At 39.7% G+C, this 23,835-nt stretch overlaps 1 protein-coding gene across 1 annotated transcript; it reads left to right on the top strand.

Moving 5' to 3' along the window:
- The first annotated feature begins 8,821 nt into the window (after positions 1-8,821).
- On the top strand, positions 8,822-23,590 carry LOC116467415 (nucleosome assembly protein 1-like 1). The gene is given in 3 exon segments (XM_058438152.1): positions 8,822-8,953; positions 22,692-23,120; positions 23,123-23,590. Coding segments are annotated over 3 exon segments (1,005 nt in total). The 3' UTR covers positions 23,567-23,590.
- The last annotated feature ends 245 nt before the right edge of the window (positions 23,591-23,835 follow it).

Raw genomic sequence — 23,835 nt, 5'->3', positions numbered from 1 at the left:
CTGAAGTTTATTCATTTTAAGCTCTGTAACATCTTGGGGCATATTAAAATGAATATTCTTCCCATTAAAAAAAGGACTTTTTTATTAGTCATATTTCAAATAATAGATGCATCATATGGGATCTAAACTTTTTGTGCAATAAGATGCCTTGTACCTTGTATATGTAAAGTGTTCAACTTTTACACTTGATCTTAGCCAAAAGGCCAAGAAGCAATGGTATTCAGCTTTTAAACATTGTTTTTTAAACTTTTATAGTTCTAGAAGTTAATTTAAATAAAATGGTAATCAGATGTTAATTTTTAAAATGTAGTTAATTTTTTAAACTATTTTTTGTAAGTGTGTTCGTGTATATGTAGAATTCATGTTATGGAAAAATGTCACAAGTGAATATGGAGGTAAGAATAAAGGTATTCATTGCAGCAGTATTTGAAATAGAATAGAAAGATAGATATACTCACTAAATCTGTATTTAGTCCTAAGTACTCAGGAGGCCAAGGCAGAGGATTGTTTGAGCCAGGAGTTCAAGGCTAGCCTGGGTAACATAATGAGATCTCATCCCTCCCCAAAAAAGAATGTATTGAGAGGAAAAGATATCCATAATGTGTTAAATATAGGATTCAGTTTTTCTAGGGGTGTGTGTGTGTGAAGAAGAAAGTAGCTAACATATAGTGAACTGTGTGCCAGACACTATTTTAAGTGCTTTATATATGTTAACTCATTCAATCTTTTATAATCTGTGAGGTAGGTATGCATATATAAATATATAAATTAGGGATGAGAATTACAGTGATCTTAATATATTATGAAAAAGATATTTTTATTTTGAAAAAGAATCAAACAGACATTTAATGAAAGAAATAGTAGAGTGTCAAAAGCAAGGTCTTTTTAGGTTGATGCTAGGATTTTGGGGTGAGTAGGCCCTCAAGTAAAATGAAAAAATCCAGAGTTTATCATTTTCTTGGATAAACATCTCTAAATTTATACTCAAAATCAATGGGAAGATATAATTTAATAGGTAACTACCCCCCTTTCAGTGACATCTAATAAAACTCAATAGAATTTATATTACTTTATCAGATAGGTTTGTCTCTTGAGTGGCACAATAATCTGGTGAGGAGAGACAGTCAGTGACAGAAGGACCAAAAATGGGAGCCCTGCCGATTAGCCTCTGAAGCTCTAGTAAGGGCAGGCTCACACCCAAGGTTGGTAGTTACATGTAGTCACTGTGTCTCTTGACCCCAGGAAAGCTAGAGTCATCACCACACACAACCCATAAACGATAATGGAGGAACTTGCTTTCCCTGAATGTGGTTGACTATGTTCGTGTATCTCTAGTGTCAGCTGAACAAGTGTCCCAACTTTCCCACTGTCCTTTAATATTTAAGTAGAACTTTTTATCCTAACATGTTGGACTACTTCTTCTAGTATCATTTCTTTTGGGAGATGACAGTTCTTTTTTGCAGGTGGTAAGGGACCAGGGAGAGTAGGCAGGGAGCTTGTATCCTCTGGCTTTGCCTTTCTGCTTCCCTGGCTTTTCCATCTCTCCTCTATACCACCTGTCCTTTATTCCCCCTAGTACCATCAACACAAGTTTGTGTAGCAGGTCTTCCCTGAAGTTTTTACGGTAGTGAGCAAAGGGAGCGGGGCAATGAGAGAGAGATTTTTGTTTCTGTGTTCCTTTTATTTTTAGTTGACACAATAATTGTACATATTTGTGGGATGCAGAGTGATTACGTCTTCCAACTTTTAGGCTCAGGGGTATATGACGTGCAGCTTTCTTATATAGGTAAATTGCGTGTCACAGCGTTTGGTGTACAGATTATTTTGCCACCCAGGTAATAAGCATTGTATCAGATAGGTAGTTTTTCAGTCCTCACCCTCCTCCCGCTGTCCACCCTCAAGAAGGCTCTGGTGTCTGTTGTTCCCTTCTTTGTGTCTACGTGTATTCAGTGTTTAGTTACCACTTATAAGTGAGAACATGGGGTGTTTGGTCTTCTATTCTTGCATTAATTTGCCTGGGATAATGGCCTCCAGCTCCATCCATGTTGCTGCAAAAGGCAGGATCTCATTCTTTGTTATGGCTGTGTAGTGTTCCATGGTGTATATGTACCACATTTTCTTTATCCAGTCCACCAGTGATGGGCATGTGTTTTTATGGTAGAATGACTTACATTTCATTGGGTATATACCCAGTAATGGGATTGCTGTGTTAAATGGTAGCTGTATTTGGGGTGTGTTTTTTTTTTGAAACAATCTCACTCTTGCCCAGGCTGGAGTGCAGTGGCATGATCTCAGCTCACTCCGCCTCTCAGGTTCAAGCAATTCTCATGCCTCAGCCTCCTGAGTAGCTGGGATTACAAGCGTGTGCCCCCACACCTGGCTACTTTCTGTTTTTTGGTTTTTTTAAAGACAGAATTTCGTTCTTGTCGCCCAGGCTGGAGTGCAATGGCGCGATCTCGGCTCACTGCAACCTCCACCTCCCAGGTTCAAGCAATTCTTCTGCCTCAGCCTCCCAAGTAGCTGGGATTACAGGTGCGCACCACCACACCCAGCTAATTTTTATATTTTTAGTAGAGAAGGGGTTTTGCCATGTTGGCCAGGCTAGCCTTGAACTCCTGACCGCAGGTGATCCACCTGCCTTGGCCTCCCAAAGTGCTGGGATTACAGATGTGAGCCACTGCTTGGTCAATTTCTATATTTTTTGTAGAGACAGGGTTTCACCTTGTTGACCTGGCTGGTCTCTGACCTCAGGTGATCTGCCTGCCTTGGCCTCCCAAAGTGTGCTGGGATTACAGGTGTGAGCCACCATGCCTGGCCCAATAACTCTGTTTTAAGCTCTTTGAGAAATTTCCAGACTGCATTCCACAGTGGCTGAACTAGTTTACATTCCCACCAGCAATGTATAAGCATTACTTTTTCTCTGCAACCTTGCCAGCATCTGCTATTTTTTGACTTTTTAATAATAGCCATTCTGACTAGTGTGAGATGTCTCATTGTGGTTTTGATTTGCATTTCTCTAATGATTAGTGATACTGAACATTTTTTCATATGCTTGTTGGCCACATGTATGTCTTCTTTTGAGAAGTGTCTGTTTATATTTTTTTTGCCCATTTTTTAAATGGAGTTGTTCATTTTTTGCTTGTTGATTTAAGTTCCTTATCGATTCTGGATATTAGACCTTTGTTGAATGCAGTTTGCAAATATTTTCTCCTGTTCTGTAGGTTGTTTGCTCTGTTGATAGTTTCATTTGCTGTGTAGAAGCTCTTAAGTTTAATTAGGTCCCATTTGTCAGTTTTTGTTTTTATTGCAATTGTTTTTGAATCTTCATTATAAAATTTTTGCCAGGGCCTATGTCCAGAATGGTATTTCCTAGGTTTTCTTCTAGGGTTTTTGTAGTTTTAGGTTTTATATTTAAGTCTTTCATTCATCTTCAGTTGATTTTTGTATATGATGAAAGGAAGGGGTCCAGTTTCAGCCTTCTGCATATGGCTAGCCAGTTATCCTAGCACCACTATATTGAATAGGGAGTCCTTTCCCCATTGCCTGTTTTTGTTGACTTTGTCGAAGATTGGATGACTGTAGGTGTGTGCCTTTATTTCTGAGTTTCCTATTTTCTGTTCCATTAGTCTATGTGTCTGTTTTTATACCAGTACCATGCTATTTTGGTTACTGTAGTGTCGCAGTATAGTTTGAAGTCGGGTAGTGTGATGCCTCTGGCTTTGTTCTTTTTGCTTAGGATTGCTTTGGCTATTTGGGCTCTTTTTTGGTCTTCTCATATGCTACAGTAATTCAAACCAGGTGAAGGATATTTTAATTAAGGGATTAATGTAGGTGGCAGGTTTAGAATTGAGGTTGTAGCAAATCACAACAAAAGCGTGAGTTAATTTGGTTTCTCTTTACTCATCTTGCCAAGTTACTTTGTTTCTAGTCATCTGAATGAGTGAGGGAGAAATAATTGATTCATTTCATAACTTGTTGGTATTATCTGAGACAACTGAACACTGAATGGAAACAAGTTTGGGAAGAACAGTTCATTTTCTTTTCTAGCAGTTGGCTTGATGGCTAGATTTCCAGCCAGGACCACAATTGAAAGACTTACATATATACTTTCTTATTCTTTTTATTCTTGAGTTTAAAAGTAGAAAATAACAATCAAAAAACAAATATGAAAATCTTTAGAATTTAGAAATTGGTGTAATTTCACCTTTGTTTTGTTTCCACTAATGCTACTTTATGTCATCTCTAGCAGAGCTGAGCTACTATCACTTTATTTTTTTTTAATATCTAAAAATGAGGAAGATTTCCAGAAAAGAACTGGCACTATAGTAAATTTACTGTCAATTTTGTTGGCTCTTTCTGCTACAAAAGAAGCAAAATAAACAGTGAACAAGATAAGTACCGGTCCTTTTAAAACATCTAATGCAAAAATGGGTTGGGAAGGGGAAAGAGTTATGAAATTTTACTTCTTCCTTTGAAGAGCTAAAGGAATGAACCTATTTTGGCATGTCCTCAGGGCAGGAACAAGTACCTTAGCTTCTCTTCAGAAAGAGCTTTGTGACCTTCTGAGTATCAGAGGTGGCCTTTCCTATTCTAGTTGCAAAGCAGGTAGGCCTAGTACACAATCCAGTTTCAACAGTCAACCCATGTTTCTCATAATGCAGAAGTGCATAATGGCCTACCTAATGTAAATAAGTCTGAGCAATTAGTCTGGAAAGAAGGCTGGTGCCAGGTCTGAAAATGCCTTGAATCATTGGGGCATACAGGATGGTTGTACAGTTTTTTGTTGTTAATGTTTTAATTATTTAAAAATTCATTCAATAGGAAACATATATAGTAAAAAAGGAAAACTCCCCAGCCCACTGCTGTCTTACTACACTGAGGTAATCATTGTTGATAGTTGAATGTGTATCCTCCCAGACCTTTTCTAGGCCTTTAGAAACCACACATACATACTACAGTGCTTTTTACACAAAGGGAATCATATCATACACATTACCATTTGGTTTTGAAATATCTTGGAGAGCTTTCCATTCAGTATATTTAGATCTTCATTTTAAAAAATAAAATAGAATTTTATAGTTGTATAATGGTTTATGTAAAACTTCCTTTATTGATGGGCATTTAGATAGTGTCCAGTTTTTCACTATTACATGCTGTAATCAATTACTGATTTTCATTCTCTTTGAGTATTTCTACAGAATAGAATCATAAAAAAGAAATAGCCAAACAAAGGGCATGTCTATTTTAAACTCTGATATATACTGCTAAACTGCTCTTCAAAAAGATTGCTGGATAATTTTAAGCAGAAGAGTAATTTGTAGTATTGATACTGGATTGGAGTTTAAACCTAGAGATTATTAAGGCCATTTCAATAGTCTTGGTAAGTAATTTGATCAAAAGGCCTGAGCAAGTCAGTGGGGATGAGAAAGTGGGGACAAATTTAAGAAACTCTGGGGAAGTAAAATTAATGAGATTTGGTGACTGGATAGGGCAGTGTCTTGGATGATTCTCGGGTGTCAAGCTGGTTAGTAATTCCATTAACACCATTACAAATATAGGAGGAGAAGCAGGTTTTCCTCCTGTTCCAGACTCAGTAAATGTCACCACCATTTTACTTACAAGCTCAAGCCAAAAGTCTTAATAGTTGACTTTTTTTAATCCCACATCCAACTTACCAGCAAGTCCTGTTAGACTCAAAATATAATCTGATTTCGAAAGTAGACGTGACAGGACTTGCTAATAAATTGAAACTATACTCTAAATCTGACTTCATTGCTTCCACCACCTCCACCCTACTCCCAGCCACATGAACTCTCACCTTGACTACTCCAGCAACCTCCCAGCTAGTCTCCCTGCTTCCATGCTTATCCCCCTCTCTCACACACATGCATTTTAACCGTTTCCCACACACAAAGGGAACTTTTAAATGTAAATTAGATTATCTTACTCCCCTTAAAACCCTTAATTGATTTTTCTTAGACTAACATCCAAACATACTCTATTCACTAGGCTTTACATGGTCTAGCCCCTGGCTACCTACATCTGCTAGTCTACTTTCTAACCATATTGACATTCGCTGTGTTTCTCAAATATGCCAGCCTTTTTCCTGCATTAGGTCTTTGCCCTAGTGGTATACTTCACTCTTGCCCCTGTTATTTCATTCTCAGCTTCAGTACCACCTCACAGAAGTCAGTCTTCTCCTTTCTCTAAAGGAATTGCTTCCATTCACTATCATATTTTTGTTTTATTTTCTTCATAGAAAAATTATTTGAAATGAACTTGTTTATTTCTTACTTGATTGTTTATGTCTATCAACCCCTCAAAAGACTGTAAGCTCCTTGGGGGCATATAGAATTAATTCTGGCACATAGTAGGGTCTCAATAAATGTTGAATGGATAGATGGACAGAATTGGCACTAGGGAGAACATAGCCTTTTCTCCACCAGGGCTTATCATTTTGTTCCTGCCTGAATGGCAAGTCAGTTGATTATGTTCTTAATCAGTTAATTATGTTCATTTGTGGAACATGTTACCTAGGGCTTTGTCTCCAGGACCATCAGTAGGGGATGCTGGGATATAGTTCTAGGGCATAGCCAATGAGATGTTTAGAGGCTTTAATTCTAGTAGCCATTAGCTTTAGTGTTTTTAGAAAAGGGAATTAAGTGAGTACTTTGTCTAGGGTTGCAGTGTTCAATAAGGTAGTTGCTAGCATGCACTTGAAATGTATCTAGTCCAAATTGAGGTAGGCCATAAATATATAATATATGCTGAATTTTGAAGACTCAGCATGAGAAGAAAGAATGTAACATATCTTAATTTTTTATATAGAATATATATTGAAAAGAATAGCATAGAATCAATTGAATTAAAGAAATATGTTAAAAATAATTTTACCTTTTTTTTTTTTTACTTCTTTTAATATGACTGAACATGTAAGTCTACATAAACGGCTCACATTTGTAACTTAAATTCTATTTCTATTGGACAGCACTGGTCTAGGGCATCTTCTTCAGGTGCTAGCGTTACACAAATAACCTTATGTATTGTACTTAATGATTATTCGCATTTTTCCTCATATACAAGTTTTTTACCTGAATGCTGTGCCCACCCTCCTCTCCTCTCCCACCCTCTACCTGAAAGGTAGGTTTTACTTTGTTTGTAGGCTCTTTGTTTTGGGAACGAATGGGTTTTGTTTCTGCTTTATTTTTTCCCAGTGGGGAGGTGGGTTGGGGGTGGTTGGGGTAATGTGTTTTGTTTGTTGCTTTTTTCTTGAAGTAGGATAGAATGGAAGGAAACTGCAGTAATGGTGAAAAGGAACTGAAGTTTTTAATTACTGAGACCAATGGTGTGATATTGACAAAGCTCTGACTTCTGGGTAACTGAGGAACCTGAGCACCCTGTGAAGCTATGCCAGAGATGGAGGAGCTAAGAGCCAGTCCTAAATCAGAGGAGAGTTGGAAGTCCAATGTGTTGATCTAGATGCATGTATTAATAGATATTGTATGTTAAATTGCTCATATGTTTATTATCTATCCTCCTCCGCCCCACTAGAATGTACGCTCCATGAGAGCAGAAGCTTTATCTTTCTTGCTCCCTGTGGTATTCTGGCTCAATGCCTGGCACATAGTCATTAATACCTATTTGTTGAATGAATAAAAAATTAAGTGGCAACTTCTTCAGGCCATGAGTAAACTATGGACCTTATATAAAGGGCTGCTATTTTCCATTTCTGTCATTATTTCTATACCTGATATCTGTGATGCTATTTTGTATTAATTTTTTTGTCCAGAACTTCCTGTTTGGAATGCTTGCGGATGGTAAGTGCTGATCTGTGTAGCAAAGGGCATTTTCCCAGCACCTGGTGAAGCCACTTAACCAAAAATGCATCTAGCCCAAGACTTGCACATTAATTTGTTCACTTAGTCTACCTTAAGATCACTCTTTAAAGAGGACATTTGTAAAGAACAAAGATTGTGCTGTTTGTTTTTAAATCTAGGAGTTTTATTTTCATAAAAAATGGTGGTTCTGTGGTTGCCTTCATGATATCAAAGACCCAGGTTCCTTTTCTCTTTATGCTTAGCCTGCTTTGGCAAATGCTTGTTGCTTCATAATGCCTGATCCACCTTCACCTTCAGGTACAAAAAAAGGAGGGTCTTGGGGGATAAATGTGTATGCCAGCTGAATCAGTATTCCCCCACTTTTTTTGTGTGTGTGGTGGAATTCACTTGACATAAAATTAACCATTTTAAAGTGAACGATTCAGTGGCAATTAGTATATTCATGGTATTGTATAACCCCCACCTCTATTCAGTTGCAAAACACTTTGATCACCCCAAAAGAAAACCCAGTATCTGTAAAACATTTACTCCTCATTCTCCCTTCCCCCCCCAACCCTTGGCAACCACTAGTCTTCTTTCTGTCTCTGTGTTTACTTATTATGAATATTCCATGTAAATGGGGTCATATGGTATGTGATCTTTTATGTCTGGCTTTTTCACTTAACATGTTTTTGAGGTTTTTACATGTTGCAGCATGTATCAGTATTTTGTTCCTTTTTATGGCTGAGTAGTATCCCATTATATGTATATACTACAATTTGTTTATCCATTTAGCTATTGATGAATTTAGGTTGTTTCTATATTTTGGCTATTGTGGATAGCGCTGCTATGAATGTTTCTATAAGTATTTGTTTGAGTACCTGTGTTCAATTTTGGGGAGTATGTACCTAGGAATTGCTGGGTCATATGTTCTGTGTTTCTGTGCTATTTCTTTTTAAAGTAATACTTCTTCCTGTACTATCTGCAATAATTACTGTTATCCAATGGGGAGTAGTACAAGACGTCTCTTGTGGGATGTGGGAATCAACAGAGAATACCAGAACTCTAGGGTCTGTGACCAGAGATTTCCTGGCATTAACTACAGAGGAGAGATTAATAGGAAATATGCATATGAGGTAAGAATTCAGGAATTCCAGACCCCCACCCCCAACCCCCTGGGAAGGAATTAGGTTACCTAAGTCACCCTCTACATTTTTTCCCGGGATTCAGTCTCTGAGTCATACGATGGATTCATCCTAGCCTTCTAGTGCCTTAATCTGGAACTGTGATCTGTATGCATCAATTCTCTGTCATAGTCAAGCCTTCAAGTACAGGATCGGCAGTGGGCTAATAGCTTCATTTGGTTAAGCATGAATGTGAGGCCCTTCTGTTTGAACATGCTTGGAACTGTACCTATATCGGGGTGGTAGTGATGGCAGTTGTTAGCATCCAGAGGATGGATCCAGAGTGAAATTGCCTCTCACAGTATTTGTGCAGTATAGAGTCAGCATTAATCAGCCCTATTCTACCAGCTTCAAAAATTGGACCAGCCCTATTCTACCAGCTTTTCATTTCAGGGTAGTGACCTACCTGGGAGGTCTAAAGAATGATTCTGACAATGTTCCAAGAGAATCTTTTCCTGCTGCTATGTGCCTGTGTGCAGGTATTATGTGTATGTAGGAGGGTGGAAAAAAGGCAAGACAGGGTGGGCCTTTATGTTTAGTGTGTGGGTGGGGAGGACCTACCGTGTGGTATATGTCAGTCACATTTCACATTTCTGACAGGCTGTAACTTCTAGTAAATTTAGTGATAATTTCTTTGCTGCTTTTTTCACTGAGACTCATTAAGCTATAAAATTATCACAATGTTACGGGCATCTGTGTCCATGTTTCCAGCATCATTTGGGCGTCTGGCTGCTTCCTACTGATGTAGCCTTCTTACCCCTCTCACCTCCTCCCCTGCCCCTACCAACAGTTGGGAACAAAACACTCGCCAAGCAAAGAACTAACTGAAAGAAGGTGACAGTGGCTGCTTTTCCCTCCTACGCTATTTCTCAAAAAAGCATTTTGGGCCACTTTGGGAATTCTTAACAATGTCCTCACTGCCCTCCCCTTATTTGACTCGCAGATGTCTTTCCACACCACCTCCCCATCCCCCAAAATGCTCTTGGTAAGTCCCTTTCTAAACTTGCCTTTCTCCTTGAGTGATACTCTACCTAGGCTACGCCTTGGATCCTCCCTTGATTTTCTTCCCTCCTCTTTCCTGTATCCTCTTCTCCGCAATCATCAGTTCTGGAACAAGCCTCTTAAGCCTACTTCCTATGGTGAACATGAGTGGTTTTCATTTGCTTCCCCACAGTTTTTATTCCTTCCCCACTCTCCATCCATGTGATTCAGCTGGGATTGACACCCATCACAGTGACTGGATATGGGCTCCAGGACAATCAAGTTACCTAAGGGTTTTTGTTGAAATGGGAAAAAAAAAAAGCCACTCTTTTTTCTACAAGGATTACTAAGACAGAGACTAGAGGTGGAGAGAGACAGATTTCCAATCATGACACTTGAGCTCCTAAATTCTGCCACATTTGTAGCCATTCTTACCCTTACAATGATTTCCTGTTATGTGAATCAATACATTTTATTTTATTCTTGGGCCAATTTGAGATGGGTTTTTATCCCTTACAATTAAACGAACTGACCAAGACAAGACCTGTCAGCCTGCTGTTATCTCCACTTCTGTAGTTCCCTCTGGGCCCTATTCGATTGGAGATAGCATTTTGCCCATATCCTTAACCTTCTCAACTCCTGCCACCGACTCACTTCAGTATTAAAATTCCATACATACACTAGGGCTTTTTAGTCCATCAAGAGGCTTTCCTGTCTAATTCGGTCTTTACATAAAGCTTTGAGGAAGATAGAGGAGGCATTTTTATCCCTTTTCTTCTGCTGAGGAAACAAGTTGAAAGAAGTTTATGCTGATTTACCCATTTCAAGCTATTTGTAGTCACTGCTGGGACTCAAACCTGATTTTCTTAACTGCACATCTAGAGTTTCTCTTCTTTTCTTTTCCTTCTCTGTTTCTTGTTTTTTTGAGATGGGGTCTCACTATGTTGGCCAGGTTGGGCTTGAACTGCTGGCCTCAAGCAATCCTCCCACGTCAGCCTCCCAAAGTGCTAGGATTACAGGCATGAGCCATTGATCCTGGTCTTAGAGTTCTTTCTTTTATAAATTGTGTTGCCTCCCCTGGGTAGAAACACAGCTCTAATGTAAACTTACACTGTCTTCTCCCATGGAAATCTATTTTTAACACCTGTAAGGCCCTGTGGGACAGAAGGCCTTTGTTTCACTATCTCTTTGAGATTGCTGTCCTCCATTTTTCACTATTTGAATAACATTTCATCTGTGTGTACCATCTACTACAGTCTTTGTTTCTGTTATAGGTTCCTTCTCAAGGACTTATCCTAGTTTAAAAATATGACTTTTGCCCAAATTTGATTTGGGTCCTACTGCCCGTTGGAGAACCCCTTGACTTCTTCGATCCTTCAACAACCCAAGACCTCCCACAAAGCCAGTCAAATCGTTCATCATTTCTACTCTTCCTGATCTGCTTCTTATGATCCCACTCCTGGGCTGGGAAGTGCAACAGCAAAGAGACTAACGCATGCACTATTGGCCTTACTGCCTATTTTCATCTGGGCCCTTTCTGCTGTGCAGATCTCTAGGTGGCTACATTCTTATAGTAGCTGCTTCTCAACCTTTGCCAATCTGTTCGTGTCTTGCTTTCTCTATTTGATGTCTGAAACCAGATTGCCTTCATAGAACTTCTATAATAAACATTATTGTTTGCCTACTTAGCATCTATTGCTTCCTTCCTTATAATATCTGATTTTTATTAAGGGATCCCCTTACCAAGGAAGTACATGTGTTTTAAGAGAAGCTAACGCTATAGTCATATCCACAGCTGGTCCTGATTGAGCCAAGGGTAATTAGTAGTAATTGGGGCTGTTCCTAAATATTCTGGTTCTCCTTGGTGCATAGTAGAATTGTATTTACCAGCTTGTTGAAGTGAGGAGTGACCATATGACCTGCTTTGGCCAGTAAAATGTGAATAGAAACAATATATGTCACTTCTAGGCAAACGCCTTTAAAAGCCAGTGTGTGATTCACCAGACCCCCTTCCCTCTGCTGCAATGATTGCTAAAGCCTGTGTCAAGGTGAAGCCTCCATTAGCCTCCGTCCTAGAGTGACTATAATGGTAGAGCGCCCCCTGCTGACCACACTGGCATGTAGTGAGAGCAATAAAATTTTAGCTGTATTAAATAGCCACTGAGATTTGGGGGTTGACTGCCATTGCAGTTTAAGTCCTAACCGGAATAGTAATCACATCCTCTAGCCTGTACCTGGGTCAGGAAACTAGCCTAAGCCAAGGAATAGGTTGAAAAAAAGCTTGTGACTCAGCTGGTACACTGAAATGAGAAGGGAGATTTGCTGGGGCTTTGAGGAAAGAAGTAAGTTACTTTTAAGAAAGCCATCAGAAGAGACGAATCCTCTCTTTCTCTGCATGTTGTGTGTAAACGTGAAGCCTGGAGTTATTGTCATCTTGCTACCTGCCTGAGGATAAAGCCAATGCAGGGGGAGAGCAGTACAAAAAGAATCACAGAGAAATGAAGCCAAAGCCCTCATTGAATCACAACCAATCATTACTCTACTTCTGGACTTTTTCATTTAGGAAAACCAATAAATTTCCTTTACTGTTTAAGTCTTTTGAGTTTTCTGTTACCTGCCTCCAAAAGCATCTTAACAGTTGCAACTTCCTTTCTCAGTTCTTATTTCCACTTCCCACTCTTCCATTTAGTCTAAATAATAACTATTTGTTTAGAGAAGACTTACTCTGTAGCTGGCACTATGCTAAGTGCTTTTCAGAAGGAGATTATCATTCCATTTCAGAGTAGCAAAATGTGTGAGCTCCTTGAGAGCAAGATATATGTATTTTTAAATTTGTAGTTTTTGTAGAGATGAGGTGTTGCTAGGGCTGGTCTCGAGCTCCTGGCTTCAAGCAGTCCTCCCACCTCGGCCTCCCAAGATGTTGGGATTACAGGCATGAGCCACCATGCCCTACTTGTAAGAATCTTATTTGTACCTATTTGTTTTCACTGCAATTATGATATAGTATAAAGCCAGTAGTGAGCAAATATTAACTGAACAAATGTAAGTTGACCTTTATCCTTAAAGGGCTTACTGTATTGTTGTATATTCAAGTGTTAGAAACCTGCAAGATTCAAGACCAATACAAGACAGTATATGCTGTTACTAAATTGAAGATCCAAAGGGCATGGTACTAATAGTAAAGGCTATGAAAGAAACATATTGTCATTATCATGATTGCCTGAAGGTTGGGAGCAAAAACTTTTTGGAAAAGGTCAAATTTGATCAAAAAAGAGGGATCAGAATTGAATAGTACAGCAGATTGGGGGAGTGGATATCACCTAAAGTCAGGGCAATAACAAGCAATAAATAGCATGGTGTCAAAAAGGAACTTGGTGCATTGAAGAGTATGCAGTATATCCAACTGAAGTGCTCAATGTTAGACCTTTTATTTCATTTTTCTAATCACAAGAGACAATAGAAAGCCATTTTCCTTTGAATTGCTTCAGGTAGGCTTGATATAAAAGAGGTATTGTGGCCACTACTCTGACTATATGCTCAAACCCCTTGCACACAGTAGTTAACGATGTTTGTAAACTTGCAAATGCATCCATCCATGTACTATTCCTCCCCAGAGAGAGTAGAAGTTTCCAAGGGCTTGTGTGCCAAGCATTCTGCTTCTTTCCTGGCTCTCTTAACTCAATGCTAGACACATACTGGTGCACAGTAGTCCCTCAGTTAAGTACTTACTAAATTGATTTAAATTATCTGGTTTGGGGAAAGAAGTTATGCGCCTAGTGAGCCTGGTTTCTAAGCACATTAACACTTCATCAAACCTCTGTCAGATCAGATTCTCAATAGGATATCTTAAATACATGCTATTAAAATACCTAAATAGAAGTTCCATCTGTTTGAATAGACTGAGCCTGATGAATCAGCCAGAGAGGTGGGAGGCTGATCCAGCCAGACATGAACCCATCAGGTGGGGAACAGGCAGCTAGCTCTCCCTCCTTTTGCTACCCCGCTAGTGCTCACATTAGAACGTACAGATTTATAAAGCGAAAACACGATCAACCAGTTAGCAAAATGCAAAGACTGGAGCAAGCTGTGGGGCATTGTTTGTGGGCTCGCTAACAGACGTCCGGCTGGAACCCCTCAACCCAGCTGTAGATCATGCCGAAGGCCTTGTTAGAGTCGGAGAAAGAGGAGCCCTGGGACCTGCCCTTTTCACAAATTGTGGGCCACTGGAGTCTACATTTTGTTTTCATGCCATTGTAAAAAAAAAATTTAAAAAGACACAAAAAAACAGGACTTATTTTGGAAACTGTCACCAGTGAAGTCATCAAGGACTTAAAGACATAAAATACAAAGACAGAAAAATGTCGAGGAAGCTGCATCCTTTGATATTTGCCCAGCAAAATTTTGCACAAACATCCATCCTTAATGAGAGTCATCAAGCCCAAATTTCCAAATGGTCTTGGCTGCCAGAATTCTAGTTACAATCAGCTTCTCCCCTTTCCCGTTTTCTCTTAAATACCGTGGTTGTGGGTTGCATTTTTTGATGCTGTGATTAAAGAAGGAAAATGATTTCAGGGTCACTTTTCACACCAAAATACATGTTTCAAAATGTTCTTTTCTAAACTTTGCTCTGATTGGTAGCATTTAGTACACAAGGCCTTGCACACAATAGGTGCTCAGTAAATAATTTGTTCAATTAAATTGAATCAGACTTCATTTTTCTAAACTAAGAAAAAAATTGAATGTGCTTTCTTATTACCACCACTGGTCTGATTTCTCTTCTGCCGTGCTGTCAACTTGCCTTTCCGTATCTGTAGCCTTAACCCAGCCCCCACCACAAACACATGCAAACACAGTCCCACGCTATCCCATTCAGGTGTTTCTATTGCTCCTTTATGGGTCTGCTTATGGTATTTACTTTGTTAAATGAGAGAGGAAGTGAAAAGAATAATGTCTAAGAGTCAAAAGACCTGGATTCTCCTCCTACTTATGTCATTTACTTTGAATCTTAGGTAAGTGACTATGCGCTCAGATTCCTCATCTCCGAAGTAATAATAATAATATATATGCCTGACCTACTTCCCAGGATTGTTGTGAATATCAAATGAGCTAATATATGTGAAAACCCTTTGAGAACAGAAAAGGCTTTTTAAATAACTGTTCTTATAAGAACCTCACCCCAGTTCATGCACCCAGTAAAGCATCAAGAAGGTCTTCCATACTGTGTTTCCCTGGGAAATGGGTTCCTTCTCACCTCCTTTCTCCAGGAGAGGCTAACTGGCTGACTTCCTGGCACACATTTACTCTGATGAATACACTGAGGTCCAGGGTTGGGCCCTCAGCTTTACAGCATCAGAAACTGGATCTTGGCAGAGCCTCTGAGTTGATCAGACTAAGAGTTGCTGACTCAAACTAATCCACAAGAGACTGATATATAACCAGAATGCCAGTTTATTAATTTTCAGTGGGAAACATTTGGCCTGATCTGCCCCTTTTCTCCCTGTAGGCCAGTTGCAAGGGAAGAGAGATCATCTGAAAGTTGCTCAGTGAACAAGGAACTTTGACAAAGGGAGTTAACATTATTCAAATGTTTGATAACATAGGGTTCTGCTCAACTGGAGCCTCTGTCTCCTCAACAGGAATCTGCTCCAGATGATCTAGATGTTTCAGGCACTGTGGCAGAAGCCCCCATTCCTGAACCATGCACACAAGAGCCAGTGTACCATGTGTGCCCTTTTCCCCACATTCCCTCTGTTGACCAACACATTGCTCTTTATATATGTTAATCCTTTTGAGACTTCTTGCAGTGCACCCATGGTTCCCAAAGCCAGTCTGCTGACCCGGAAGAAGTTGGTTGCCACAAAAACACCTGGGGTACATGTAAAGAAATAACGGGCTTGTATAGCTCTACTGGAAATTCTAATAATTAGATCTGTGGAGGGGTCTAGGAATCTGAATGTTTATAGGCATCCCAAGTGACTCTGATCATCAGCCAGGTTGGGGAACCACTGATATAAAAGTCTTATTGGCTAAGAATCTATTCTACCACTTTAAGATGACTTTGCATATTCTGATCAGATCCATTACAGACTGATTGTATAGATTAACTCTCAGAACAAAACATTATTTCCTAGTTCTCAAAGGCCAATCGCTGTTGTATCCTTGAGCTTGCTTGCTTCATTCTTTCTTTCCTTCCCTCTTTCCTTCTTTTCCTTCCTCCCCTGCCCCTCTCCCTTACATAAATATTTATAAATACATAATGCATAAGAAAGCTTACCAAGAGGAGGCTGTAGCAGTTGACACTCCAAGAGCCAAAACCAAAAGCTGCTGTTAGGTGATAATAGACTTGGAGGATTAGGATATATAAGCCTGGTGCACAGACAGCTCTAAGGCCAGCCGGTAATACCAAGGCCTGACATTGAACAATCTTGAGATAATTTCTCTGTGGTAAGCAACCCTGGGCCTTGGCATACTTCCTGAGTTGATGTCCTGTAGGAAACAACATTATGCTCCCAAGTGACCTTGAGGGAAACTCCAAGAACCATGTTTCCGTCCCACTCATGACAAAGCAGACAGCCGTCTTTCCTCTCAAATATGGCTCCATGTCGCTAGCACCTGGCAGTGCCTTGCTTCCAGCAGAGCACCAAAATCAGGAGAGCAAAGTGAGAGTCAAATCTAAGGAGGGGTGCCAATGTGTGATGGGCATCTCTTTAAACCAGGCTCTGTGCTCCCATACTATATATCCTATGCACCACAAAAATCACTGAAACAGGTTTCGGTATCTCCATTTTCCAGTTGAAGGAATTGAGGCTCAAAGGGATTAAGTAACTTGCTAAATAAAGGTCATGCAAGCAGTAAGTGGTGGAATTGGGATTTGAATCCAAGCTCACTCCGTTCCAAATTCTATGTCCTTTCTATAATCCCATGCTGCTGAGTAAACAGGGAGGTTGGAAGTAGGAGTTTTGAACATAAGCTTCATTTTCTACGCATACTAATTTATAGATAATTTTTATAATTTCTCTATACAGAATGACATATATAAATACGTTTTTTTCAAATATTCCATAACAACTATCACATTCCTACATATAAAATATACTAGCATCTAAATCTGCATTTGGTTAATCCTGATTCTTTTCTCAGGGGGAAAAAGGCGGCTATAATTAGGGATAGGATTGGGAGTCAGGATACCTAGTTAATAGTCCTGGCTCTGCCTTTCGCTCATTGTGTACATTAGGAAATTCCTTTTTTCTTCCTGAGCCTCATTTTCATCATCCGTCAAAGGAAGGGTTGGATTAGATCTTTTACATGCTAGGATTCTAAAAATCTAGTAACACTGTTACCATGTTTCTTAATTGTTTTAGATTAAAGCACAGAAATTGAACAGTAGAAAAAGAAATCTGAACACATTTATTAGAAGGCTATTTAATAATAACTAATTTTATTGAGCACTGTTTGTATGCCAGGGACTGTACTAACTAGTTTGTGTTACTTATTTTGATTACTTCTTATCACATCAACTCTATTCTTATTTATCCAACTGTTAGGAATAGAGAGGTAAGTAATTTGCCCAAGATCGCATGGCTGGTAAGTGGAGAAGCCAATGCTGAAATCCAGGCCCAACCTAGGGCCAGCTCCTAAATATAGTCCTAGCCTCCACTCTTGCTTTACAGCTCCCACTCTGATGACTGTGTAGGACATTTATCAAAGTTGCATTTGAGATTATCTGATCTTGGGACATGAGGATAAAGGAGAGCATTTATCAGCCCATGTAAGGGAATTTCCTAGAGACTATTGTTATGATTATCTCCCTTGGGAAAGGGAGCTGTAAAAGTTATGTAGAATATGTTCAGTTTCAGAGAGTCAACTGCATCAGAGAAAACATTATACTGGTCAGCAGGCCCTGGACATAAAATTACTTCTATTCCTTAATATTATTAGTAAGCTTTGTTTTCCTAACACCAAGGTCATAAAAGTTAGGCCCCAGTTTCTCTGCCTGGGTCTAAGTAGGAGGAAATAAATCAAGAAGGAGAAGAACTTTTTTTGCTCTTACTGATCCTGTGGAGGTGAAGGCAAGTGGGAGGAAGGAATGGTTGCTGGCGGGTAGATCAAGAACTATCAAAGGCTGAGTCCTGTACAGATGGGGATGCCGTATTTGATATCCACCCTATTCAAATGATGCCTTGATAGCCACCTATTGCTTCTGATCTCCCTGGACAGGGAAGTTGGGTGGCAAGGCTGAGCCATGGTCTACGACGAACTGTAAAAACATTATGAACCATTTCCATCCCCAAAGGATAATACCTGGACAAAACTACAAGAATGTCCAATCTTGGGACCAGGGATGGAATAGAGATAGAGCTACCAGCAATGTCACTACTTCTTTCTGTTTTCTTCCTTGCTCACTACCCACATTAAGTAGGACTCTTTTTCTTTTTTGTGTGCTTTGTATTACATGTCATGCAGGTGGGTTGGAGAGAAGTGAAAAAGGCTGTCTATAAATTGCCGTAGCTAATTTAGAAGTCATTTTGCATCGTGTACCCAAGCCTACACTTTCAATAATGTCAGAAAAGTTTGCTTTACTTTTGCAATGCATCGATAGGTTAAAAGGCATTTTTATTAAACCTACAGGTGACACAAACCTGGAAAGTATACTTATAGCTACAGAGCTAAATCAGAATTCAAAATTGTCTAGACAGTCTGGAGTTTCTTGTCTAACTCAATAAGATGGAATATATAAGAAATAATTGCAGAATTCTATATTTAGGGTAAAAAGAAAACCATCATATAAGTTCAGTATGGAGATGATTACCCGAAGATCATTTGTTCATATGAAAGGACTGGGGACTTTAATTATCCACAAATTGAATATTTTCCAACATTATGATGTGTCTGCTGGAAAAAAACAACCCAATCTTTGACTGCATGAAGGGAAGTGAAGGAGCGATTATAGGAAGCCCTGGTCCTAGTGCAGTGGGCTGTGGTCAGACCACACTGAAGTACTGGGTTCTGTGGTAGGTACCACAATTCTTGGGGGATTTTGACCAACTGGAAGAAAAGTAATGGGTTGGTAAGGGTCAGGAAATCAGGAATAGTTGACATAAATTATCACGTTTAGCCTAGAGAAGAAAAAATAGTCAACCAAAGGAATACCATATCCTTGTCTGCAAATATTTAAAACGCTCTTGTGTGACAGGCAGAATAAATTTGTTCTGCCCTGTCAAGATGTAGAGATAAAGGGCAGAAGTTAAAGAAGGCAGATTTCAGTACAACATAAGTAAGAGCTTTTCAATACCTGAGCCGTTGTCCTAAAGAAAGAGAGAACTCCTAGCATCTAGAGGTACTATAGCTATGGCTATCTTGAAGGAGACCTTTACACTGGGCAGAGGTGGAGTGTGAAGAAGCACCACTGTCTGTTTTGCCAGGACTGGATTCATTGCTCTTATTTCACTGATATTTCATATATATTCTTGGGCCTCAACTTGGAAGCCATCAATTTTGGTTGAAGAACCAGGCCTGAGGATTCATAGCCCATGACTTTCTGAGCAGGGACTACCACTTTGGAATGCCTGAGCTTATAATACAGCCCCTTCCTTAGGAATTCTCTGAACAGTGAAACTCACTCTCTTGTGCTTATCCATTTGCCTAATAACAGAAGGGCTCACTTTGCTTCTTGAGCATATGTTAGGCACTTTAAAAAAAATGTTTGTTTATTTTTTTGAGACAGAGTTTCACTCACTCTGTCACCCAGGCTGGAGTGCAGTGAGTGCTGCGATCTCGGCTCACTGCAAACTTTGTCTACCAGGTTCAAGCAATTCTCCTGCCTCAGCCTCCTGAGTAGCTGGGATTACAGGCATACACCACTACACCCGGCTAATTTTTGTATTTTTAGAAGAGGCAGGGTTTCACCATGTTAGCCAGGCTGATCTCAAACTCCTGACCCCAAGTGACTTGCCCGCCTTGGCCTCCCAAAGTGCTGACATTACAGGCATGAACCACCACAACTGGCCATGTATTGTTTCTGCTATAGAAATATTTTATTACTCCATAGATTGTACTTTTATTTTTTGAATTTCATTTGTGAATATTTAGACACTTTTTTCTGCTTTTAAACACAATGAACAGACCTTTGATAATATAACAATTTTAATAATAATTAGAATTGTTACATGAAAAGAAATAAAAGTTTCTGCTCTGAGTCTTGGCTGTGCTGTTAACAATAGTGCCAGGAAGCCAGGTGCGTGGCTCACGCCTGTAATCCCAGCACTTTGGGAGGCCAAGGCAGGCAGATTATGAGGTCAGGAGTTTGAGACCAGCCTGGTCAGCATGGTGAAACCCTGTTTCTGCTAAAATTACAAAAAAAAAAAAAAAATTATCCGGGCATGGTGGTGTGTGCCTGTACTCCCAGCTACTTGGGAGACTGAGACAGGAGAATCACTTGAACCCAGGAGGCGGAGGTTGCGTTGAGCTGAGATCATGCCACTACACTCCAGCCTGGTGACAGAGCGAGACTCCATCTCAAAAAAACAAAAAACAAAAAACAAACAAACAATAATGCCAGGAGACTTCACCCTGCAAGGTACATCTATTCAGCCCCTTAGAGAGTCGCTATCATGCCCCAATCCATCTTTATCCTACTGGGAAAGGCAGGTGGTCTCATTCTTAAAATCCATCATCCAGGAGCTTAGGAGAAATAAAATCTAAATTTCTTTTCAGGAGATGTAAGAGGTTGGAAAAACTGATCCTTTGGTTTTTCACACACTACTCAACACAACACTTCTGACACTGGATGTGTGAATTATTTTCCCCATACACCAAATAATTTTCCACTGGACATGGGGGTGGAGGGTCCTACAATTCAGTTCTGACACATCTACCTAGAGTTAGAGTCAGATCTCACAGGTTGAGGGCTCAGCCTCTCAAGACTCCCTCTCACTTTAGATGCCAACTGCGAGTCCCAGGTTGCAGCCTGTACTCCTGACTGACTGGCTATAAATTAGGGTTCCCATAACCCCCCTCCTCAGGTTTTATTAATTTATTAAAGTGGCTCACTTTATAAGTGAGGGAATAAATAAGGGAAACATATTTACCCATTTACCCATTTATTGTAAAGGGTTTTATAAAGGATACAGAAGAACAGTCAGATGGAGAGATGCCTAGGGCAAGGCATGTGGGAAGACCACCCTCCAGGCACCTTTATCTAGTCAGCTCTCCAGTGGCTCCCTGAACTCACTTCTCTTGGGTTTTTATGGAGGCTTCATTACATAGGCATGATTGATGATATCACTGGCCATTGGTGATTAACTCAACTGTTAGCCCCTCTCCCCTCCTGGGAGGTCGCATGGTGGAACTAAATGTTCCAACCCTCTATTTACGGGATTGGTTCCCCTGGCAAACCAATAGAGACGGGGTTTTGCCATGCTGCCCAGGCTGGTCTCAAACTCCTGAGCTCAAGTGATCCTCCCGCCCCGGCTTCCCAAAGTGCTGGGATTATAGGCATGAGCCACTGTGCTCGGCCATCTTCTCATTTTTATAACAGTCCAATTCCCTAAGATAAACCCATGATTAAGTTTCTAGTTTCAATATCTTACAACCAAATAAGTGTAGTAGTTAAGAGTTCTGACTTTAATGTCAGATAGACCAGGGTTCATGTACAGAGTACCCACTGAGAAGTTACTTACTTTCTTTAGCTTCCTTATATGTAAATTCACAGACTTGTAAAGAGGATTAAGTGAGATAGAATATGTAATGTGCTTAGCACAGTGCCAGGCCCAGAGTCAATGCTCAGGAAATGTTAGAGCTCATTAATATGTATTATAATCAAATAAAATATGAGAAGATTAAAATAGAAAGAAGAAAAAAAAAATCACCCATAGTTCCACCACCTGAACTGATTTTTAACTATTTTCATTTTGTCTTTTATCTGTGTGTAAGAGAAAGAAATGTTATATATGATTCTGAGAGGCAGTCCTGGTAGCTAGAATGCCGTTTGTTTGCCAAGTCATCATAGGTGGTGGGGATAAAATCTGGAGGTGGAAGCTGGGGTGTGTGAGTGCAGAACTGCTCTGCATAATGAAGGAAAAGGCAAATGAGATTCCCTAAGGGAGAAATAGTTTAATCCCTAGGTTAGATCTTTTAAGCACTCCCTAAAGACAGAGAAGGAAGCCATTAAATCTTCTGAGTATTAGAACTACCCCTGTTAGACTAGATCACCTTTGTGATATCTTTTATACCAGTTCCCAATTTGCTGAGAGTACCAAGTCCCTGAGAGCTGAGCCTGAGATACTTGTGCTGTGGGCCCTTTATCAATCATTCTATCTCCTTCAAGTCATTCTTTTCTGACCCATTCCTCCTAGGGCAGCCATGGTGGTCTCTTCCATGTTTCGCTATCTCAGGTCAGGCTCTTTTGAAAGTGAGCGTACACATGAGCCATCTTAAATCACATTAGTCAGTAGTGCTGTGGATGCCTTATTAGTAGGGAATCTGGATCAGGAAGACTGCTTTCCTATGGGCTTGGGTAAAAGCCACTAGAACCCAAGGAGACAATACTTGTCCAAACTGATTTATAACCAAAAGCTAATGTTACTGAGTGATAACCCAGGGAAAAAAATTATTTACTACTAAAATCTAGGAGCCAATATTTTAATTTAATAATTTACTTTTCTTTGTTTATTTCTATTCACAAGTTGAATATTTTACATTGGTTTGAAAGTTATCACTTCTCTATGCTGCTCTCTATCAGCCTCTATTTGATAAGCGATTTGAGATTATTAATGCAATTTATGAACCTACGGAAGAAGAATGTAAATGGAAACCGGATGAAGAAGACGAGATTTCGGAGGAGTTGAAAGAAAAGGCCAAGATTGAAGAAGAGAAGAAGGATGAAGAAAAAGAAGAGCCCATAGGAATTCCTGAATTTTGGTTAACTATTTTTAAGAATGTTGACTTGCTTAGTGATATGCTTCAGGAACATGATGAACCTATTCTGAAGCACATGAAATACATTAAAGTGAAGTTCTCGGATGCTGGCCAGCCTATGAGTTTTGTCTTAGAATTTCACTTTGAACCCAGTGAATATTTTACAAATGAAGTGCCAACAAAGGCATATAAGATGAGGTCAGAACCAGATGATTCTGATCCCTTTTTTTTTTTGATGGACTAGAAATTATGGGTTGTACAGGGTGCCAGATAGATTGGAAAAAAGGAAACAATGTCACTTTGAGAAACATTAAGAAGAAGCAGAAACACAAGGGACGTGGGACAGTTTGTACTGTGACTAAAACAGTTTCCAATGACTCTTGCTTTAATTTTTTTGCCCCTCCTGAAGTTCCTGAGGGTGGAGATCTGGATGACACTGCTGAAGCTATCCATGCTGCAAACTTCAAAATCGATCACTTTTTACCTGAGCGTATAATCCCAAGATTAGTGCTATATTTTACTGGAGAAGCTATTGAAGATGATGATAATGGTTATGATGAAGAAGGCAAAGAAGCTGATGAGGAAGGGGAAGAAGAAGGAGATGAGGAAAATGATCCAGACTATGAACCAAAGAAAGATCAAAACCCAGCAGGGTGCAAGCAGCAGTGAAGCAGTATGTGGCCTTGAGGATAACCTGCACTGTGATAGCCTAAACACAAATCTTATTTACTTACAGCCTTATGTTTTTGTATTCTCTTGGTAGACTAGGTAATTTTTTTTAAAGGACAGGAAACTGATATTTTAAAGACCAATTTGTCCTATCTAGCATTTTAACTAGTTTTTCCACCAGATATGTTGAATGTACAAATTCTGTCATGCATGTTCATTAATTGCTACGTAATTTGGAATATTTTCATGTAGCTCTTGGAGTGCAGCTG

Source organism: Hylobates moloch, unplaced genomic scaffold (assembly GCF_009828535.3).
Source record: "Hylobates moloch isolate HMO894 unplaced genomic scaffold, HMol_V3 SCAFFOLD_4, whole genome shotgun sequence".
In the NCBI taxonomy this organism is placed as follows: Eukaryota; Metazoa; Chordata; class Mammalia; order Primates; family Hylobatidae; genus Hylobates; species Hylobates moloch.
Note: the sequence above shows the minus strand (reverse complement) of the source record. Positions and strands in the feature narration are given on the sequence as shown.